At 36.1% G+C, this 21,485-nt stretch overlaps 1 protein-coding gene across 2 annotated transcripts in view; it reads left to right on the top strand.

Annotated features, from left to right (window-relative positions):
* The first annotated feature begins 210 nt into the window (after positions 1-210).
* Cep135 (centrosomal protein 135) overlaps positions 211-21,485 on the top strand; it is a 72,366-nt gene continuing 51,091 nt past the window's right edge. The window contains exons 1-9 of one of the 2 annotated variants that reach the window (XM_076864124.2): positions 211-429; positions 4,638-4,795; positions 6,660-6,850; positions 7,547-7,714; positions 8,832-8,973; positions 11,197-11,281; positions 14,295-14,423; positions 15,632-15,847; positions 19,331-19,396. In XM_076864124.2, the coding sequence (XP_076720239.2) occupies positions 4,683-4,795; positions 6,660-6,850; positions 7,547-7,714; positions 8,832-8,973; positions 11,197-11,281; positions 14,295-14,423; positions 15,632-15,847; positions 19,331-19,396 (1,110 nt within the window). In that variant the 5' untranslated portion in view covers positions 211-429; positions 4,638-4,682. Of the gene's footprint in view, positions 430-751; positions 848-4,637; positions 4,796-6,659; positions 6,851-7,546; positions 7,715-8,831; positions 8,974-11,196; positions 11,282-14,294; positions 14,424-15,631; positions 15,848-19,330; positions 19,397-21,485 lie in introns of those variants that run through there. The other variant, XM_076864123.2, reaches the window with a different exon arrangement.

Raw genomic sequence — 21,485 nt, forward strand, 5'->3', positions numbered from 1 at the left:
CGGGAGTAGGCGTTCATTTCGCAGAGCAAGGCTAATCCCGGGCGGGGACCACGGCTGGGTGCGTTTTCACCCGGTGCCGAGGCGCCCAATCCGCAGACAGAGAACGTCAACTCGGGCCCAGCGGAAGTCGGGGTTGGCCTGCGCGGGCGCCGTCCGCTAGGGGGCGCCGTGGCCCCGCGCCGTCCCGGCCGTTGCGTTTCCGGGCACCGGGGTCCAGCGCCGCCATCGCCACCGGGCGCGCGCGCCTGCCGCTCCCGTTACCTGGGCAACCGTGGCGCCTCCTCCGTGAGGGCCTCGACCGTCTCTCCGCGCCATTTTCAAACTGCTCTAACGCTGGAGCCGGTGGCCCGAGCGGAAGGAGCCAGCGAGGGAGACGAGTGCAGAAGGAGATGCGGCCGCAGGTGGAGGACGCGGAGGCCGGAGCTGAGGGTGAGGCGGGCCTCGGGGGCGGAGGGCCGGGCGGGGCCGGCGGCGGCGCCTTCGTCGTCGCCTTCCGGGGCGTCCCCGAGGGCCGGGCCTGGACGCCGCCGGAGGCCGCGCGGTTGGGAGGACGTGGGCCCGGGTTGGGCAGGAGGGGCGCGGGCACCGTCCCACCGGCCCGCTTCCGTCCGCACCCGACCGCCAAGCTGCAAACCCGAGCTCGGCCGGGAGCTTGACCCAGCCCGCCGCGGGGCGTCGGCGTTGGCCGTGCGGGCGGGCTTGGTAGATGGGTAGATTTAAATTACCGAGCCCTCCCAGGGTAGGAAGCCGGCATGCTGTTGGTGAAAACAGCGCCCCCGAGCGCCCGTGCCCAGCGCCTTGGAAAACACCCGGTCTCCGCTCGAGTTCAACAGCGGGGGACTCCGAGGTACCTCGGTGCACGGGTTCTGTGGCCGCTTTTGTTGGGCGGGATTGTTTCTTCATACACAAGTGTAAAAATATGAAGCTCCACCCTCCAGGGTTAGCAGATGATGCTCTGGGCGTGTCTGCGGGTGGGGTGCCCCAAACCACCCTTTGATGTTTTGCTAGAAACTTTGTGTTTTTAGGAGGGATCTATGGGACGACCACAGCCCTTGCCCTTCTTGGGAGGATGGGAATCTGTCTTGTGGCCTCGGGCATGATTTTTTAAATATATATGTTTTATTCTCATTCCCTCTTATTCTTCTCCCCGAAGCAGTGTGTAAAGAGGAATTCTTTCTGGGCAGCCAGAGTTGGTAGCTAACAAGGGGGAAATGCTTGTGTGTTAGCCGCCTGGGTTTGTCAGGTTTATTTCTGATGTGTCCAGGACGTTCCAGAAAACACCCGCCTGCATCAATCAGTTAAGTCCCTCTTTGTGGAAGGAACCTAGAAAGTGCATTGCAAAGCTCTCAGAGATGACGCTAGCAAGTGCCACTAGAGATTTATAGAAAGGAGTAACAAAGGGAGAGGTAGTAATTTAGAAGGGATTTGAAAATACAGAAACCAAAGTGCTAGACAGGACTCGGGACCTAGCATCCAGAGACTGTTTACCTACTTTGTGGGCCCATGGTTTGGGAAACAGTTACTTTCTTGAGCCTTTCTTCATCGTGAAGGACAAATATTGGGCATTTATTTCTCACAAGATTGTTTTGAGGATCAAATTTTACATGTATTCACATGCGTCCACATTTTACAAATTGTAAAACAAAATTTTTGTTTGGTTTAGAAATGTGAATATTTTGACTACATTTAGCTGGCAAAATTTAGAAAAAAGCCAAGTTTCTAAAGAAAGGAACTTTGGATAACTCCATTTTAGGGCAGATTGGTAAAGAATGTATTCATAAATATTTTAGAAGACCAATATAAAAACGTGTACAGAGGTACTTATGTGTGTGTCATTAAGAAGAAATTGAGCCCGGGTGGTGGCATGCACCTAAAATCCCAGGAAGCTGAGGCAGGAGGATCTTAAGTTCAAAGCTAGCCTCAACAACTTAGTGTTGAGGCCTAACGTACTTAGCAAGACCATTTCAAGGGCTGGGGATGTGGTTCAGTAGTTCAATCCCTGGTACAAAAAATAAAGAAAGAAATAAAAGTCGAAATGAAATTTATATACTCAGCCACGCAATACACACACTGAGGATTGAACCCAAGTGCAGTGTACCCAGTCCTTGTACATTTGAAAAGCTTCCATAAATCTATACACCTGTGTAACCACTTACTCCACTCAACAGTATTTTTATCACCTGAGAAAGTTCTTAATCTTTCCAATCACCTCCCTGGGCAACTGCTGAAATTTCTATCCCTATAGTTTAATTTTACCTGTTTTTGGACTTAATGTATTTGGCTTTTTCTGTTAAAAATAAACTTTTTTGGGGGGTGGGGGCGCTACTGGGAGATTGAAATCAGGGGCACTTGGCCACCAAGCCACATCCCCAGCCCTATTTTGTATTTAGAGACAGGGTTTCACTGAGTTGCTTAGCACCTCGCTGTTGCTGAGGCTTGGCTTTTTGTTGTTGTTGATGGACCTGTATTTTATTTATTTTTGTGTGGTGCTGAGAATTGAACCAGTGCCTCACATATTCGACAAGGCTCTATTACTGAACTACAATACAACCCCAGCGCCTCCCCCACCCCCCCTTTGAATTTGAGAGCCTCCCAAACCACTGGGTTTATAGGCATACATCATCTTGTCCAGCTCAGTTCGAGTATTTTTGAGAATCATCCATATAGTGGATGTGTATCAGTAATTCCTTCATTTTATCCCTGAAACAGAAATATTACATTGTATAAAGATATCATAGTTTGTTTCTTCAACTGTTGATGAATGTTTAGCTGTTTTTCCAGTTTGGGGCTATTATAAATAAAACTGTTATTATATTCATTTTTCAATTTTCTTGTAGTCTTTGTGGATGTTTGCTTTTTTTTTTTTTTTTTTAATGTAAATACCTAGGAGAAGAATTACCTGGTTATAGCTAGAAGTATACCTTTATAAGAAACTGGCATGCTGTTTTCCAAGGTGATTTTTTTTACTCCTGTCAGCAGTGTGTGAGGCTTTTTCTTGCTTCAAATCTTTGCTAACATTGGATATTGTCGACTCTTTTTTTTTTTTTTTTTTTTTTTGGTACTGGGATTGAACTCGGGCACTCGACCACTGAACCACATCCCCAGCCATTTTTTGTATTTTATTTAGAGAGACAGGGTCTCACTGAGTTAGTTAGCACCTCATTGTTGCTGAGGCTGGCTTTCAACTTGTGATCCTCCTGCCTCAGCCTCCTGAGCTGCTAGGATTACAGGTGTGTGCCACCGTACCTGGCTTATTGTCCATTCTTTTAATTTTAGCTATTGCTAATATGGGTAAAATTGCACCTCATGGGCTGGGGTTGTGGCTTAGCGGGAGAGCGCTCACCCTGGGTTCAATTCTTAGCATCACATAAAAATAAATAAATAAAATAAAGGTATTGTGTCCAACTACAACTAAAAAATAAAAAAGTTGAACCTCATTATGTTTTTAATTTTTATTTCCCTGATGACTAATGTTAAGTACCTTTTCATATGATATTCCTCTTTAGATACCTTTTTCAAAGTGCTCATTCAAATCTTTAGCACAATGAAATTTTAGTTTTAGCCCAAATAAATTTTCTTACTGAGCTATTTATCTTATTATTGAGTTATAAGAGTTCATTTTACATTCCATATATGTCTCAGATATTGTGAATATTTTCTAGTGCTCTTTGGTTTTCCTTTTTCCTTAATAGAATATTTTGATGAGAAGATGTTTTTAATTTTTTTTAAATATTAAGCTTCTATTATTATTTTTTTTTAAGAGAGAGAATTTTTTTTTTTAATATTTATTTTTTAGTTTTCGGTGGACACAACATCTTTGTTTGTATGTGGTGCTGAGGATCGAACCTGGGCCGCACGCATGCCTGGCAAGCGTGCTACCGCTTGAGCCACATCCCCAGCCCCAGATGTTTTTAATTTTGATGAAATTTTTCTTTTGTTTTGTGCTCTTAAGAGTTCCTTCTAAAAATTCTTTGCCTACCTCAGGCTCTGAAAAATCTTTTTGTTTTCTTTTAGAATCTTTATTGTTTTAGTTTTGATATTTATGTTTATGGAGAGATTCATGTTTTAATGCAGCTACATGGATGAGATCATGTGTTGAATTTAAGTCAATCTGAATATTCCAGAAGACTGACTGACTGAAGAGAAACAAAAAAATAATTGTTTCATATTAAATTTTGTTGTTGTATTGAACTCAGGAGCACTCTACCACTGAGCTACATCCCAACCCCTTTTTATTTGAGACATGGTCTCCCTAAGTTGCTCACCTTGCCTTGAACTTGAAATCCTCCTGCCTCAGCCTTCCCAGTCACTGGGATTGAGTCTCTGGGATTCCAGATGGGTGCTACTGTTCTCAGCTTTTTCTTTTCTTTTTCCTTTTCTTCCTGCAGTACTGGGAATTGAACCCTGGGCATGCTGGGCAGGCACTCTACCACTGAACTGTATCTCAGCTGTTTTACTTTTTGGATGGAGTCTCCCTAAACTGTGGAGTCTGGCCTGGAATTTTCAATCCTTCTGGCCCAACCTCTGAAGTAACGAGGGTTATAGACATGCACTGTCATGCCAGATTGAATCTTCTTATTGTGAAATGACAACAGTAGCTGTAACAGTATAATGACATTTCATTCTTTTGTTTTTAGAACTTTAACTTTTAGAAGTGAATAAAACTGGTTTTGGAAGACAGGATGACTACAACTGCAGAAAGAAAGTATATTAATATTAGAAAAAGATTGGATCAGTTGGGATACCGCCAGACTCTGACATTGGAGTGTTTACCATTGGTGGAAAAACTTTTCAGGTAAAGATAAAAATACAGTTCTAAGCATATGTGATCCTGAATCTACTTCTAAGTTACTTAGGGCCCTGCCAAGTTGCTGAGGCTTGCTTTGTGCTGAGATCTCCTGCCTCATCCACCCCAGCTGCTGGAGTAATAGGCGTGTGCCATTGCATCCAGCAAAGACTTTTTGAAAAGTGCTTAAATCATCTGTTCTTCCTTATGTCCTAATTTGTCTGTTCTCAGTGCAGGGCCTCCACACTGCAAAGTGTAGGGGTCACCACTCATCCTATTACTGTTGAGAGTGATATTACTGAGGAATTTTTTGTGAATAGTTTTTTATATTCTTGGAGATACTTCCCTTTTTTCCCTTCTCTCTCTCTGTCTTGAACTTTTCAGTGCTGGGATTGAATCCAGAGCCTCTACATGTGCTAAGCAAGCTATATTCCTAGCCTAACTTTCTCTTTCTTAAGTTCTATGTCTACTTCACTGATCTTTAATTACTATTATTTTAATTAAGGCTCTCTAATAAGTTGTTATTATGTTCTCTAATATGTGGTCATTACTATTACATCTTACCTTAACTGAAAGGTTCTTATCTTCATTGAAAGGATTCCCCCCCCCCCCCTTTTCTACAAGAGCTATATTAGAATGGTTTTGGACTGGAACAGGGAAGGATTTTATAGTAGGACTACCAGTAATGATGGTGAAAAGAATGGATTAAAGATATTTTGTGGCCTTTCGCATGACCTCCCAACCTTTCATGATCTAATCCCTGCTTTTTCCACAACTTCGTCTCCCTGTGTTGAATCACTTGAAACTCCCCAAACTTAATCTCTTACCCTTGGTCTCTCTGTATGCTGTTCATCTGCCTAGGAACATCTTTTCTCCTCTCTGTTCCTTGCCCTGTGCCTGCTTAGCTTTTAAGTTTAAGTATCCCAAAGGTCTCTTTGCTTTTTAATATTTATTTTTTAGTTGTAGGTACACACAGTATCTTAATTTCATTTTTATGTGGTGCTGAGGATCGAACCCAGTGCCTCATGTGTGCTAGGCGAGTGTTCTACCACCAAGCCACAACCCCAGCCCTCCCATAGGTCTCGTTTACTTAGGTTACATGTTATCTTAACTGTGCATTATTGCAAATTTGTTTTTACCTTCGTTTAGAATGCCACTTTCATGAGACCAAAGACTGATTTTGTCACTCCTGTATCAGGTTGAACATATAGGCACCAAAATATTTGTTGACTTTGTAATATACTAGTATGTCTTTTTGACAGACTCTGTAGAATAAAAGCTTCACAGGTGTGAGGACTTTTTTATGTTTCTTCCTCAATAAATATTTACTGGGTGGATTTTCCGCTGGTCTGAGAGTTCTCAGAAATAAGGAACTAATTCTTATTTGTTGTGTTCCTGGTGTTCAACAGACAGCAAACAATCAATAAATACTTGCTCAGTGAAAATAAATCACAGATTCCACAGACTTGGAGGAGATAAGCAAGAGGGGAGATTCAAAGATGATTCAATGTGTATATATTTCATAACTTATAATAATCTTATTTTGAGAAGTTTTGAGTGTTCTTTTCTACTTTTTAAATTAATTAATCCATTTTTTTGAGATATTGAAAGGGCTTTGCATTTAAGCTCTCTACCACTGAGCTACATGCCCAGCCTTTTTTAAGAAAAATATTTTAAGACAGGGTCTTGCTAAATTGTCCCAAAGTTGCTAGGATTATAGACACATCCTCTATGCTCAATGTCTTTTTTGAAGTTTGATATAATTTAACATTAAGATATACATACATACAAGCCTTTTTAAAAATATATTTCAAGTTATTAGAAGATTAATGAAATGTTTCTTGTATTTATGGGTTCTGTTCCTTAATTTTAGTGACTTAGTTCATACAACAGAAAGCCTTCGACAATCAAAATTATCTACTGTGAAAGCTGAAAAGGAAAGTGCCAATTTTGATTTTGTATTGGAACCCTATAAACTTGAAAATGCAAGATTGAGTAGGGAAAATAATGAATTATACCTGGAATTAATGAAACAGAGAGAGTACTCAGACCAACACATTAAAGGTAACTGAAAATTTGGTAATGTTTTACAATAATGGTTTTGCCCTTTCAGTTTTATGTGTTGAAAAGGCTAAACTCTAATTTTAAAACTGGTTGGTTAGAAAAGAGAGTAGTCTTACTAGCAACTCCTTAAATACAATAGGGTATATTGAAGAGTTCCTGAGAAGGAAAATAAATGTGTATTTATAGCTGTATTATATGTGGATTAAAGTTTTAGAATTAAAATGCTAGAAATGAGGACATGCTCTTGAAACAATTTTTGTTTTTCCCTTTTTATAGTAAAGTAAGGTGAAAACCATGGATTGCTCTGTCTAGTAGTTTTTGATCTGGGAAGTAGATAGAACAGGGTGATTTAAAGGTACTAGGCAGAATGTAATTATATGGTTATCTTATTATAATTCTTACATTTGGTAGAAAGTCCTAATATCGGGCATGAATTAATAGTTTTTTGCTTCTTACCCAATTTAGTAGGTCAAAAACCATTGTATACATTAGGCATCTTCAGCAGTAGAAAAGTATAATTTCTTTTTGTGTTTAGTGAGTTATTTGTTTTATTCAATGGTAGAAAGAGTGATAGGCTACAAAGTTTTTACAAGACTTGGGTGAAGCTTTTTAAATTGATTTGACTTTTTGTGTCTTATGGAAGGACAGTGGATTTTTTGATCTTTAAAATAGTCTTTGAATCTTTTTCATTTTAAGAGTTGAAAACTACTTTGAAAAAGTGTGCACGTGAAACCGCTGATCTGAAATTTCTAAATAACCAATATGTTCATAAACTCAGACTTTTGGAGAAAGAAAGCAAAGCTAAGAATGAAAAAATTCAGCAACTTCAAGAAAAGAATTTGCATGCTGTAGTACAAACTCCGGGTAAGCTTATTCCTTCCCCAAACAAAATTTGTTAGAATTCTAATGAAGAAAAAAGTGTGGTTTATGTTTGATCTTCATGAGAATCAGTTCTGATCTGGGCCAAATGCTTAAAAAGTAAATTATTCATGTGCTTTAGACTGAGACAAGATGGATCTATCTGTTAATAATTTTGAAAATATTTTCTGCTAATTCAGGTTATAGCATGACTTTATGTTATAGGTGATATCCCATCATATTCTAATTTTTCTGTTTAAAAATTCTGTTACCTGCTCTTTTGACATTACTTAATCAGTATGTGTATCTTAATTCTCACTGCCTCAAGCCCCTCATATGGCAGTTTTCTATTCCTGATGATTTCTTGATTTCATAATAGCAAACACTTCAGGACACACTGAGTTTTAAATTTTGCCAAAGGCTAATCCCCATCTGGCCGAGGAACAAATTAAATCTGGGTGTATATGCCAAACATGCAGGCATATAAAATTAGTTTTACATCCATGTCTTGCTGAGGTTTTAGGAATACATTGTTTAAAGAGCAAGGTGGGTGTTCACATATAAGGCATAAAACATTTGATCAATATGTAACGTGAGCCTGGCATGGTAGCAAATGCCTGTAATCTTGTTGACTTGAGAGACTGAGACAGGATTCCAAGTTGGAGGCCAGCCACAGCAATTTAGTGAGACCTTGTCTCAAAAAATGAAGAGGAATAAAAGGGTCTGGGGATATAGTCCAGTGGTAGAGGGCTTCTGGGTTCAATTTCTATTAACAACAGCAACACAAAGGTAATAAGAATTAGATAAACTTTATAACAGAAGCTATCCTGGAATATTTAATGGGGCAAGGTGTACCAGGGATTGAACTCGGGGGTGCTCAACCATTGAGCCACATCCCCAACCCTTTTTTGTATTTTATTTAGAGACAGGGTCTCACTGAGTTGCTTATCACCTCTGTTGCTAAGGCTGGCTTTGAACTCGAAATCCTCCTGCCTCAGCCTCCTGAGCTGCTGGGATTACAGGTGTGCACCACCATGCCCAGCTGAAGTATTTAATTCTTAGATGGTGTTTTATTTTGTTTCCCTTTAATTTTTAAGACACTCATTTGGGTTTTATTTTTTAGGTGGCAAGAAAAGAAGCATTGCTTTCAGGCGCCAGCGTATGCAAATAGATGAACCGGTCCCTCCTTCTGAAGTTAGTGGTTATCCAGTTCCACAGCCAGATGACCCTTACATTGCAGACCTCCTGGAAGTGGCTGATAATAGGTGCATTAAATTATTCTCTGTTGGGGGCTGAGGGTGAAGCTTAATGGTAGCGTGAGTGCTTAGCATGGGCAAAGCCCTGGATTCAATCTCCAGCACCCAAAACAATAATAATAATAACTTTTTTTTGGCTTTATTGATCACTGGGTTAACTGTAAGTTTCTTGGTAGGAAGACTTGGTCTTGTTAACTGTTGTATGCCCTGTAACTAGCACAGAACTTTGCACAGGCACTCAATGAATACTTTCTGAATAAAAATAAAATGTTTTTGCTTGTTTTGGAACTTTGATTTCAAATAGATCATGAATCTGGGGTTTCTGTCCATACATGCTTTGAAATAATTTTGTGTTAACAAGAACCTATTTCAATAGAGTTGCTTATACATTAGTTTAATCTCCAAGTTATCTTTTACGGGAATCTTTATTCACATTTATATCAAATGCCAATTGGATAGATTTATGACTGGATTTGAAATTCTTATGATTTCTCTGGCTCTGTGTTTGTATTCTTTTAAAGTGGAATCATAAATTTCTTTTAATTGGAAATGCATTAAGTGGAGCTGGGGTTTTAGCTCAGTGGTAGAGCACTTGCTTAGCATGTGTGAGTCACTGGGTTTGATCCTCAGAACTACATTTAAATAAATAAATAAATAAATGTCTAAAAAACATAACATTAAAAAAAAATGTGTTAAGCCTCCTGGGCAAGGCACTGTGTTAAGTGTTTTGAGGATGTACAGACGAATAAAGTACTGCTACTGCTTTTGAGAAGCTTGAAGTCAGTAGTGGAGATGGGACAAGAGGAAATGCATGAAATGTTATTAAGAAAATTATAAGGGGTTCAAAGGAGAAAGCAAACAGCACTGGTAACTTCACACTATGGTGATAACTGGAGAAACATTTCAAACTATGGGATACGCTAATGGCAGTAGTGCAGATAACTTTATTTTGTATTTTTTGCAGAGATTTTTGGGGAAGTTTTTCTAGTTTATTAATCAATATAATAATTTTGAAAAGAGCATTGGTTGAGATACTGATTAGGATCTCTTTACTTGGTTATTCTCATATAATATTATGTACTCACCACCCCCCTCCTCCACACCTCCACCCTCCAGATTGGGGATCAAATCCAAGACCTTGCACATGCTAGGCAAGTGCTGTGCTTTTGAGTTATATCCCCAACCCTTTTTATTTCATTTGGAGATAGGGTCTTGCTAAGTCACCCAAGATCACCTTGAATGTGCAATCCTCCTGCTTCAACTTCCTGAATAGCTGAAATTGCAAGCGTGAGCCATCCTGCCCAACTGTGCATACATAGTTACTTTAACTGTGAAATACTTTGTGTTTTGTTCTTCTGTTGTAATCTAAGACTTCTCAGACAATGTGTTAGTATTATTTAAAGAATTATTTGGATTGTATAGGTGATATGAATCTCTTTGATGGCATGTTCACTTTAGTTTGCACACACACATTTTGTTTGTATCCAGTCATTCATGCATTTGTATGTATGTATGCATTTGTATACATAGTCTTCTCCTGAATTAGATTAGTAAGAAAGTTTGGGTGTAGGGTCGGGCTATATCCAACTTCACTTAATCTACCTCATGGAAAATCTCTCTTAAAGCAGACCTGACTTCAATCTTTTTCTTTCCAATACAAAAGTTGGTTATGATGTTGAGGTAGTATAAATACATTTGGGTATTTGTAGAATTCAGGTATGTTGGACAAAATCTTGATTCAGTTAGAATTTATAAGAAAGAGTATAGATATTTTGCTATATAGTCACTTGTAAAATTGCAATTTTCTCAATATTTTCCTTCTCCCAAGATTGCAGAGCAGTTCATTAGACAATACACAGTTAGGGTCATAAAACACATTTTAGTCTCTTATCTCAATTAATGATGTTGAGAATTTTGAACCAGACTCTTAGTTTTCTGAATCTAAGAATAAATAGTTGTCCTAAGGATCAAAATGCAGTAGTGAGGAGTTTTATTGCATAATATATCTAGATTTCAGTTATTTACAGATTCTTAAAATCTATTCTTACAAAACCCTCAAAGATGATATACTATATTATGTTGAGACTTTGGGACCCTTTGGCACTTTATCCCTCACTGAGAAGCAGAGTACAGAACTTTTTAAAAGAGCCCCCTCTGTTTTCATATCTTGTTATTTTGTCTTTTCTTAACAAAAGTGTACATATATTGACATTAGTTACTAATATGTTTCAGGATTCAAGAGCTTCAGCAGGAAGTCCACCATCTACAAGAAAAGTTAGCAATGATGGAAAATGGCATAAAAGATTACAGCAAACAGGTAGGATTTTCATTACTTACATATTTGGGATTGAAATGAATATGCTGTGATCATAACTAGAATTCAGTTATATTTGATATTACTGATACTGAATTTTTATATAGTCTTTATCTTTTCCATTAGTTTGTTTTAATAGAGTTAATAGCTGAAATGACTTAGATGGCTTTAAAGCACCTGGTCCATTTCCTTGTTATTCTTTGAGGTGAATAATCATCTGTTATTTTGATTTGGTTTCTTTCTTTTTCTCTTAGGTGAAACATCTGTTTCCTCAAATCAAATTTTATAATCACAGTGCTTCCTCCATCAGGAGGGATTTTATTGAAGTGTACTGTGTTTGATAATTGCATTTTTATGATTTTTTACTTCTCACAGATAGTCATTTTGAATGTAAATCTCTTTAGAGATAACTCTTCTGTATTCCTTCATTTTTTTGTGTGTTTTCTCTGCAAGCATTAGTACTTCATAAAGCAGTTTACTCAAGAAGCAGAGGAATGAATAGATGCAGAGTTAAATCATAACCATGTCAAGCTTTGTCACTTTATATCTGTTGATCCTTTGACCAAATTACAAGTTAGCTTTCTTAATATGCTTCCTGAAGTTTAAATTTGGATAACGGGTTTTTCATTTTCTGCAATAGTTGCAGTTGTGGAGTAAAGCGATTTGCACATACAATTATAGATGTAACTTATATTTTGGTATAACTGTTAAGTTTGTAAAGTACTTTGAAGATTACTTGGATAAAAATAGAGTTAAAGGAAATCATGCTACCATTAACAAAAGATCTTTATTTTATGAAGAGATGTTAAAAATATCAAATGTGCACATGAGTTTGAATATTGTTGGTATTTTTTAGTTCACATCACACTTTCATCACATTTTTATCCAGGTACTTTATGAACATAAACAGGACAGTCTATAACATCTCTGTGAGGTGACTGAGGTGGTCAGAGAAAATTGCTTGATCATTCTAATTAAAACCACCATTTATTATAGTTATTGATCTTAGTTGAGCCAATATGTTGTTAGTTATTACTATTCTTTTTGCTTGAGTGTATTTTGTTTTACTCAGCACACATTTCAAATTTTGTGGGGCAAGAGGTGTAACTTAGTTGTAGAATGTCTAAGTTGTAGCATGTCTAAGTCCCTGGGTTCAGTCTTCCCTGCACCCATTTTGCTGTTCTTGAGCTCTTTCCCAAATTTACGATACTGCCCTCCTTGAGATATCAGCTTGTCTTAACGTCCTATTTTTTACCTCTAAAATTAGCAATATTGGAGCACCGGTGGCACAATCAGGTAATGCACAGGACTTATGTAAAATTAGCAATATTTATATTCCAGCTTTTGAAAGACTTAATAGGTATATCTGTGAGTGGTAGTGCATTTCTGTAACCTCAGCTGCTCAGGAGACTGAGGCAGGAGTATTGCAAGATCAAGGCTACCTGGGTAATTTAGCAAGATCATGTTTCAAGATTAAAAATAAATAAAAGGGGTTGGGGTTATAGCTCACTGTGGTATAGTGTCCCTGGGTTCAATCCCCAGTACCAAAAAAAAAAAAAAAAAAAGACAGTGAATAGGGGGTTATTCTTTCTGTTAAAGTTTAATTCTTTGGACTCATCTCATCTCCAGCCACAAGTTCCACTGTAGATTATAATCCAGTCATACTGAGCCATTTCTCCTACCTCAAAAATACCATGTTGTTTTATGCTTTTATTTTATTGCCTGGAACACTCATCTTTTCTTTATAACATTATTTATGACCTTCAAACATATTTATTTGATAAGGTCTTTGCTAACTTCCCCAATAAACTAACCATTGCAGAATAAATTACTTAATTCCCTTAATTACTTTGGTGTTATATACCTGTTTCCTTTATTCATTCATTGCTGTGCTGTATAGCAATTATTGGTTTACTTGCTGGTTTTCCCTATAAAGCTATGTGTTCCTGAAAATCAGAGACCATGTTTCATATATCTTTGCTTGCCTAGTTCTGTGCTCAGTAATTATTTATTGAATTAAATGTTGAATATTTTGTTTTTATTTTTCTTTAGAAAATAAAACCAAAGCTTGGAAGTATGTGTATTTTTTCCAAATTTTGGCGGGTGAATTAATGACAATTCATGGTTAATAGTAGTCATGTTTTTATTATGTCTATGTTTTCTGAGTAATAGAAATGAAATTCACCCTTGTTTATTGTCCTTTTTAAATACTGAGATTCAGAGCAATCAGTATTCTAAGTGTTTTTTCATTCATTTATTTCACATTTATTCCATTCATTCATATTAACATTTATTCCACAGGGCACTGGTCTCAGTTCTTGTATTTGAACATGAATATAATCTGTTACCAAGTTTCTTTTTATATGAGCATTGATTAATCTTAGAGGAGGTGGAAAAATCCAAAAATTAATTAAGAAGGATCTAATCAATGAAAATAATTGTGAAAACTATGTTGGCCCTTCCTTCCTTCCTCTCTCCCACCCTCCCTCCCTCCCTCCCTCCCCCCCCACCTCTCTCTCTCTCTCTCTCTCTCTCTCTTTCGATTGAACCCAGAGGTGCTCCAACCCTGAGCTACACTACACCCCCAGATCTTTTCATTTTTTATAGACAGGATCTTGCTAAGTTGTTAAGACTGTCCTCAGACTTGTGAGTCTCCTGCCTCAGCTTCCCAACTCACTGAAGTTACGGGCGTATGTCACTGCATCTGACTATATTGGCATTTTCTATTTATTTTTGCTCTACATGTGTGCATTTTATGTGTGGTTACAGATATGAATATTTATTTCATATGCATTGTTGAACATGTCCTAATAAATGTTCACATGAACTTTAGAAATTTAGGTGTGTCAGAGCTGCCTAAGCTGTAACCAGAATAGAATAAATAAGAAAAATCATCAGTAGCTCTAGAACAGTGCTGTCTAATTGAAATATGATAAGAGCCAAATATGCAATTTAAAATTTTCATATGGTCCACAATTAGATTTTTAAAAATGATGGTATGACTTTCTGTCTTCAGATTGAGCTAAGAGAACGAGAAATAGAAAGACTGTCAGGTACTTTGGATGGTGGTCGCTCCCCTGATGTCCTGTCTCTGGAGAATAGAAATAAAACCAATGAAAAGCTTATTGCTCATTTAAATATTCAGGTAATGGCTCTTATGATCATTTCAGTAAGTATATGAAATTCTAAGTGTTTTTAATGGTCTGTGGGTTTGTAAAAGTAATAAGGTTGTTCACTGAAGTATTATTTACAGTAGGAAAAAAATTGATAGAACCGAAGTATCAAGAAATACATTACAGTTATTGAAAAACCTTGTTATGGAATATTTAATGATGTAGGAATTAAGATATACCATAATGTTAAACATTTTTTAAAAAATGAACTTCAGGCAAAGTCTGATTTTCAATTTGCTTTTAAAAATTCTATGTATTTGGAAAGGAAAAATACTGAAAGAATATACAAATGTATACTAACAAAACTTATCTTTGTGTAATGGATTATTCTAGCAGATGGCGTTTTTATTTTAAAAAAATTTTTGACTATATACCTTTTGTAATGTAAAAAAGATGATTTTAATATATGTAAATTAAATTTATACCTTTTATCTACTTAGGCCATGCATTTGACTGAAGGGTGGAAGAGCAAGAGAGTTCCATAAGGCATGGCACATGAACTTTAGAAGTTTAGGTGTGTCAAAGCTGCCTGAGCTGTAAATAGAATAAAATAAGTAAGAAATATTATCAGTAGCTCTAGAATAGTGCTGTCTAATTGAAATATGATAAGAGCCAAATATACAATTTAAAATTTTCTAGTAGTCAGATTTTATAAGGTAAAACCCAAAATTTTAATTATATTAATATATTTACCCATTAAACCCAAAATCTTATTCACCTTTTAATATTTTTTACATTTTTTTTTTTTTTAAACCATGACTTGGAAATCATGTGTATATTTTATATTTATAGTGCATCTCAGTTTGGACTAGCAACACTTCAAATGCTCAGTAGCCACATGAAGATAGATGCTAGTGGTCTCCATATTGGACAGCACATTCTAATATGCATTGTGATATTTTTGTCATGCTTTTAGAACTCTGTGTTGGAAGAAAATTCACACAAATTTCTTACTTATCCTTTTGTTTTGTGCATGAAAATAAAGCCAATGGATATATATTTTTTCATTAAACATTGTCAGTTTTACAAATAAAATAGTATTTAAGTTTACAAATATAAAATAGCTGTGGTTTTAATTTCAGTATCTTAAAATATAACTTTTTGAAATATTATTTTGAAAGTTCAGTATTCAGCATAATCACCCAATTCATATGCCTTATGAATTACAAATTCAATTTAGGTTGACTTTCTTCAGCAAGCTAATAAAGACCTGGAGAAGCATATTCAAGAGCTTATGAAAACCAAGGAAACAGTGACGACCGAAGTTGTTAATTTAAGTAACAAAAATGAAAAACTCTGCCAAGAATTAACTGAAATAGACCAGTTAGCACAGCAGTTGGAAAGACATAAAGAAGAAGTACTTGAGACTGCTGATAAAGAACTTGGGGAAGCAAAGGTAATGATGTATTTAGGTTGTGAAAGTATTCTTGAAGTCTCTTAGAACACAGTGATGTCCCTATCCAGGTTGTTTATTTTGTTGTGTTTTTCATTTTTGTTTTGTATTTAAGACTTTCTTAAGTTTTGTTTATACCCACTAAATGATTGCATTTATTCTGGCCTTTTGGGAGTTTTTCTGAAGCATATTCTAGTCTTGGGATAGACCACTAAACTCTGTCCTGTTTTCCTTTAAGATTTCTATCTCGGGGCTGGGGATGTGGCTCAAGCGGTAGCGCGCTCGCCTAGCATGTGTGTGGCCCGGGTTCGATCCTCAGCACCACATACAAACAAAGATGTTGTGACCGCCAAATACTAAAAATAAATATTAAAAAAAAATTCTCTCTCTCTCTCTCTCTCTCTCTCTCTCTCTCTCTCTCTCCCCCTCTCTCTCAGTCTCTCTTTAAAAAAAAAAAAAAAAAGATTTCTATCTCTATCTCTTATCTGCAGTGGGAGAGATTCCTCTGAAGTTTATGTTGTCATTTTTTTGTTCAAGAATCATTTAAAGGTGTCTTTTAAAACTATATGACATTGTGCATTTCAAAGTTGATAGCTCACTTTTTTTCATTTTTAAGTTAAAATAGATGCAAAGCATGAAATTTCCAGTCTGATTTTAGATATAGCCAATGAAATCTAAATGACCCTTTCTGCTTGAAATTTTCACAAAATTTTATTTTAACATTTTATGCTTAAATAGCTTTTAAAAAAATTTTTTAGTCGTAGATGGAGAATAATACCTTTATTTTATTTATTTATTTTTACTTGGTGCTGAGAATCAAACCCAGTGCCTCACACATGCCAGGCAAGCACTCTACCACTGAGCCACAACCTCAACCCCTTAAATATCTTTTTATATTCACTATTATACCTGTTTGGAATAAAAAGTATTCAAATTAAAATTTTTTATTTAAAAAAATTTCCTATAACTATAAAGTTCAAACTGTTAACATTTTCCTCAAAAAAATGTTAATAATTGGGGGTAAAAGTGATCATAATACCACAAGTGTTGATAAATTTTTAAAAAGATAAAAAAGTTTATTGGAAATACATCTATTAATGAAATATAATGAGAGAGACAATATGTCTTATTTAAAGCTTTTAGCTAATCCCAACATTTCAGCATTTCAGCTCGTTTTTGGTAGAGGTAGTAATGCTGAACTCAGGGCCTTGCACTTGCTAGGTAAGTATTCTGCCACTGAGTGACCTCCCCAAGACCTTCTAATTAATCTTTTTATCTGGTATTCTTAAAGTTGGTTTTTTTTTTTTTTTTTTTTTTTTTTTTTTAATATCCCGAAGCAGTTTGCCGTTGTGACATAAATGAAGTATAAGCCTTTCTCTGGAAGAGTGTGAAAGGGAAAGTAGAAATGGATAACTTACATGATACTGAGGCTGAAAGCAAGTTCTTAGGTAGTTCATTTTTAAGAAGCACTATATGTGCAAATTAAGTATCCAACTATTGAATCCTTAAAACTATGTACATACCAGAGTTTTACATAATACTTGGGAACTCTTTTTGCCAGGAATAAAATTGAAGATCATACTGCTCTATATCACTGAACTGATTTTATACAATGTAACCTCCACTAATTAATGTACTGGAAAGAAAACTTCCTCAATATAATAAAAACCATTTATGAACAGTCCACAATAAACATCAAACTCTGTGTTGAAAGACTGAAAACTTTCTTTAAAATAAAGACAAGTCTACGATACATACTTTCATCCCTTCTGTTCAACATAGTACTGAAAGTCCTAGCCAGAGCAATATGGTAAGAAAAAGAAATAAAAGGCATGTAAATTGCAAAGAAAGAATAAAATAATCTCTATTTACAGATAACATAATCTTTAGATCTTTAGATTCCATACACATGAAAGATAATAAATTTAATAAGGTTATAAGTTACAAACAAAACAAGATATGATTTTATACACTAATAAGAAATCAAAAAAGGAAATTAAGAAATGTTACTATATCTCCAAAAAGAATGGAATTTTAGGAATTTAACCAACAAAGTAAAAAACTCAGCACTTGAAAACTACAAAACTGCTGAAAATTTAAAGAAGTTACAGATAAATTGAAAGACATTATTCATGGATTGGAAGACTTAATATTCTTAAACTGTCCAAAGCCATCTATAGATCCAGTGAAATTCCTATCAAAAATTTCAATGGCATTTTTTTCAGAAAAAGAATAAAATTTATACAGATCTCAATAGACCCCAGATAGCCAAAGCCATTTTATTTTTCCTTTTCTTCCCCTCTGTGGTTACAAGTGTTGAACCTAGTACCTCACATATGCTATTCAAGCACTTTACCAATGCTACATCCCCAGCTCTTTTTATATTTTGAGACAGGGTCTCTTTTAAGTTGCTCAGGCTGTCCTGAACTTGGGATCTTCCTGCCTTGGCCTCCTAACTTGATGGGATTATAGGCATGTGCCACTGCAACTTACAAAACCTCTTGCAAAAAGAAGGACATTATTAGTACAGTTTTGGGTTTGCTGCTACTTTTTAAAAATCCTTTTTTAAAAACTTATATTTTTAAAAAAATGTTTTTGTTACTGCATTATCGTTATACTTTGTTCTGCTTTTGTGACTTTAGTTCCATTGCAATACTATAATATCTCATCCCTCTCTTTTTCTACCTCCTTTTGCATCTTGTGTTTCTGTACACAATATACAAACATGGTTTCTCATAGCCCATTGACAATGCTCAGAAATGATAGCTTGGTTCAATAAAAGATTCATATTGGGTCATAATATTTTAATCTTGGTATTCTGCTCTTCATTTGCAAAGCAGAGGAACCAGATTGGTAAAAGCATGTGAAGAGAAAACAAATAGAATAGGAAATGATAGTACCATAGGACATGTTCTAAACTCAGGGTCCAAGGAAGTCCTACAAATAAATGTACAGGAAAAAAAAGATTTGGGGGGCTGGGGCTGTAGCTCACTGGTATAGTACTTGTCTCATATGCGTGAGGTACTGGATTCAATCCTTAGCACCACATAGAAAGGGACAGGTAAAGATATTTTGTCCATCTACAACTAAAAAAATGAAAGAAGAAAAAAAGATTTTCAAGTGGTCCTTTTCTTTCAGATGTTATAAATAGGTTCCTGTAAACATTCAGGACACCACAATATTTTTTTTTTTTTAAATATTTATTTTTTAGTTTTCGGCGGACACAACATCTTTGTTTTTGGTGCTAAGGATCGAACCCAAGCCGTACGCATGCTGGGCGAGCGCGCTACCGCTTGAGCCACATCCCCAGCCCCAGGACACCACAATATTAAAGAGAATCTTCTTTGTTGAAAATAAGTGAAAGCCTCAGATCTTACTAGTGAAGGGGAACACATGAACCATTAGAAAAATTACTTGATCAATTATGACTTAGTAATAAGTATTCTTAGACTTTTAAGTGTTTACCTAACAGACTTTTATTCCTAGAAAGAGATTAAAAGAAACCTCTCTGAAATGCGGAATCTTGAGGAAACAATGGGAAAACTTCAACTGGTAAGTTAATGTCATATTGAATTGCCAGCATTTTCAGAAAGAAAAGTTTTGTGTTTTATTTTATATATATATATTTTTATTGAGATATAATTTAAATATCACAATATTCTTTTTCGGGGTTGGAGGATACCAGGGATTGAACTCAGAGGCACTCAAGCACTGAGCCATATCCTCAGCTCTATTTTGTATTTTATTTAGGGATAGGGTCTTACTGAGTTTCTTAGCGCCTCACTTTTTGCTGAGGCTGGCTTTGAACTCAAGATCCTCCTGTCTCAGCCTCCCAAGCCACTGGGATTACAGGCATGCGTCTGTGCACCTGGCTACAATATTAATTTTTTTTAAGTATACAATTCAGTGGTTAGAATAGTCACAAAGTTGTGCAACTATCACTACTATATAATCCTAGAACAGTTTTTTTAAAACTTTTTTTATAGTTGTATATGAACAGAATGCCTTTATTTTGTGTATTTTTATGTGGAGCTGAGGATCAAACCCAGAGCCTTACACATGCTAGGCAAGTGCTGCCACTGAGCTGTAGCCCCAGCACCCATTAGTAGTCACTCTTCATTCCCTTCTCATCACAACTGCTCCATGTACTTTTAATTTGTATAGATTTGTCCATTCTGACTATTCGATATAAATGGAACCTTACAGTATATGGCTTCTTTCACTTAGCATAATGGTTTGTTTTTTTTTTTTTTTTTTTGGTGGTGGTACTATAGGTTGAACCCAGGGTCATTCCACTACTGAGCCACTTTTTAAAAATTTTGTATTTATATCTTAAGCCCTTTTTATTTTCTTAATTTTGAGACAGGGTCTAAGTTGATGAGGCTGACCTTGAATTTGAAATCCTCCTGCTGAGTTGCTGAGATTACAAGTGTGTGTCACTGCACCTGTCAACATAATGTTTTCAAGGCTTATGCATGTTGTAGCATATGGTAGTACTTCCTTCCTTTTGTAGCTGAATAATATTCTGTATAGATATACAATTTTATATTTTTAGAACTCTTTAATCTTTTATATAATATGTTTATAAGTAAAATTCAAATTTGAAAACCTGTTAGGAATTTTACATTCTTTGAAACGACTGTATGACCTATCAGTTCACTAATATTAAATCAGAAGTTGATAATTACTTGTTGTATTTGCTATTATTAAAAAGCACTCAAAATTGGTGCAACCCGTCTTGAAAGCAGTATGGAAATTTAGAAAAACTTGGAATGGAACCACCATTTGTCCCAGTTATCCCATTGCTTAGCCTATACCAAAGGACTTAAATCAGCATACTACAGTGATATAGCCACATCAATGTTTATAGCAGTTCAATTTATAACAGTTAAGCTATGGAGCCAATCTAGGTGCCTATCAACTGACAATGGATAAAGAAAATGTGGTACATATATACAATGGAATATTATTCAGCCATAAAGAAGAATGAAATGATGGCATTTGCAGGTAAATGGATGGAACTGGAGACTATTATGCTGAGTAAAATAAGCCAATCTCCATAAAACCCAAAGGCTGAATGTTCTCTCTGTATGCAGATGCTAACTCACAATAAACTGGTGGAGGAGGGGGAAGAATAGAGTTCACTGGATTAGACAAAGGGGAATAAAAGGAAGGGAGAGGGATGGGACTAGGAAAGACAATAGAATGAATCAGACATAACTTTCCTATGTCATATATGAATACATGACCAGTATAACACCACATCATATATAGCAACAAAAATGGAAAGCTATACTCCATGTATGTATATCAAAATACATTCTACTGTAACGTATAACTAAAAAGAACAAATTAAAAAATTTAAAAAGAGAGCAGTTTGAAGAAAATGAGAATCAAAAACCTTAAAAAGGGAGAAATTAACCCCTCATCAAAAAAAAAAATTTTTTTTTTTAAATCACTCATTCCTCTTTTAATAGCTTTGGTATAAGCAAATTATTTTCCTAGTCATACTGCTTCTTCTGATTGTCTTCTAAGGGAAAAGATAATAATCTTGATGGCAGAAACTTGATATAGCATGCAGTCTGGAACCAGCAGAAAGAATGTCTTGCTCATCCAAAATTGGATGTGTGAATTGGATGCT

This window comes from Callospermophilus lateralis, chromosome 8 (assembly GCF_048772815.1).
Source record: "Callospermophilus lateralis isolate mCalLat2 chromosome 8, mCalLat2.hap1, whole genome shotgun sequence".
Taxonomy (NCBI): Eukaryota; Metazoa; Chordata; class Mammalia; order Rodentia; family Sciuridae; genus Callospermophilus; species Callospermophilus lateralis.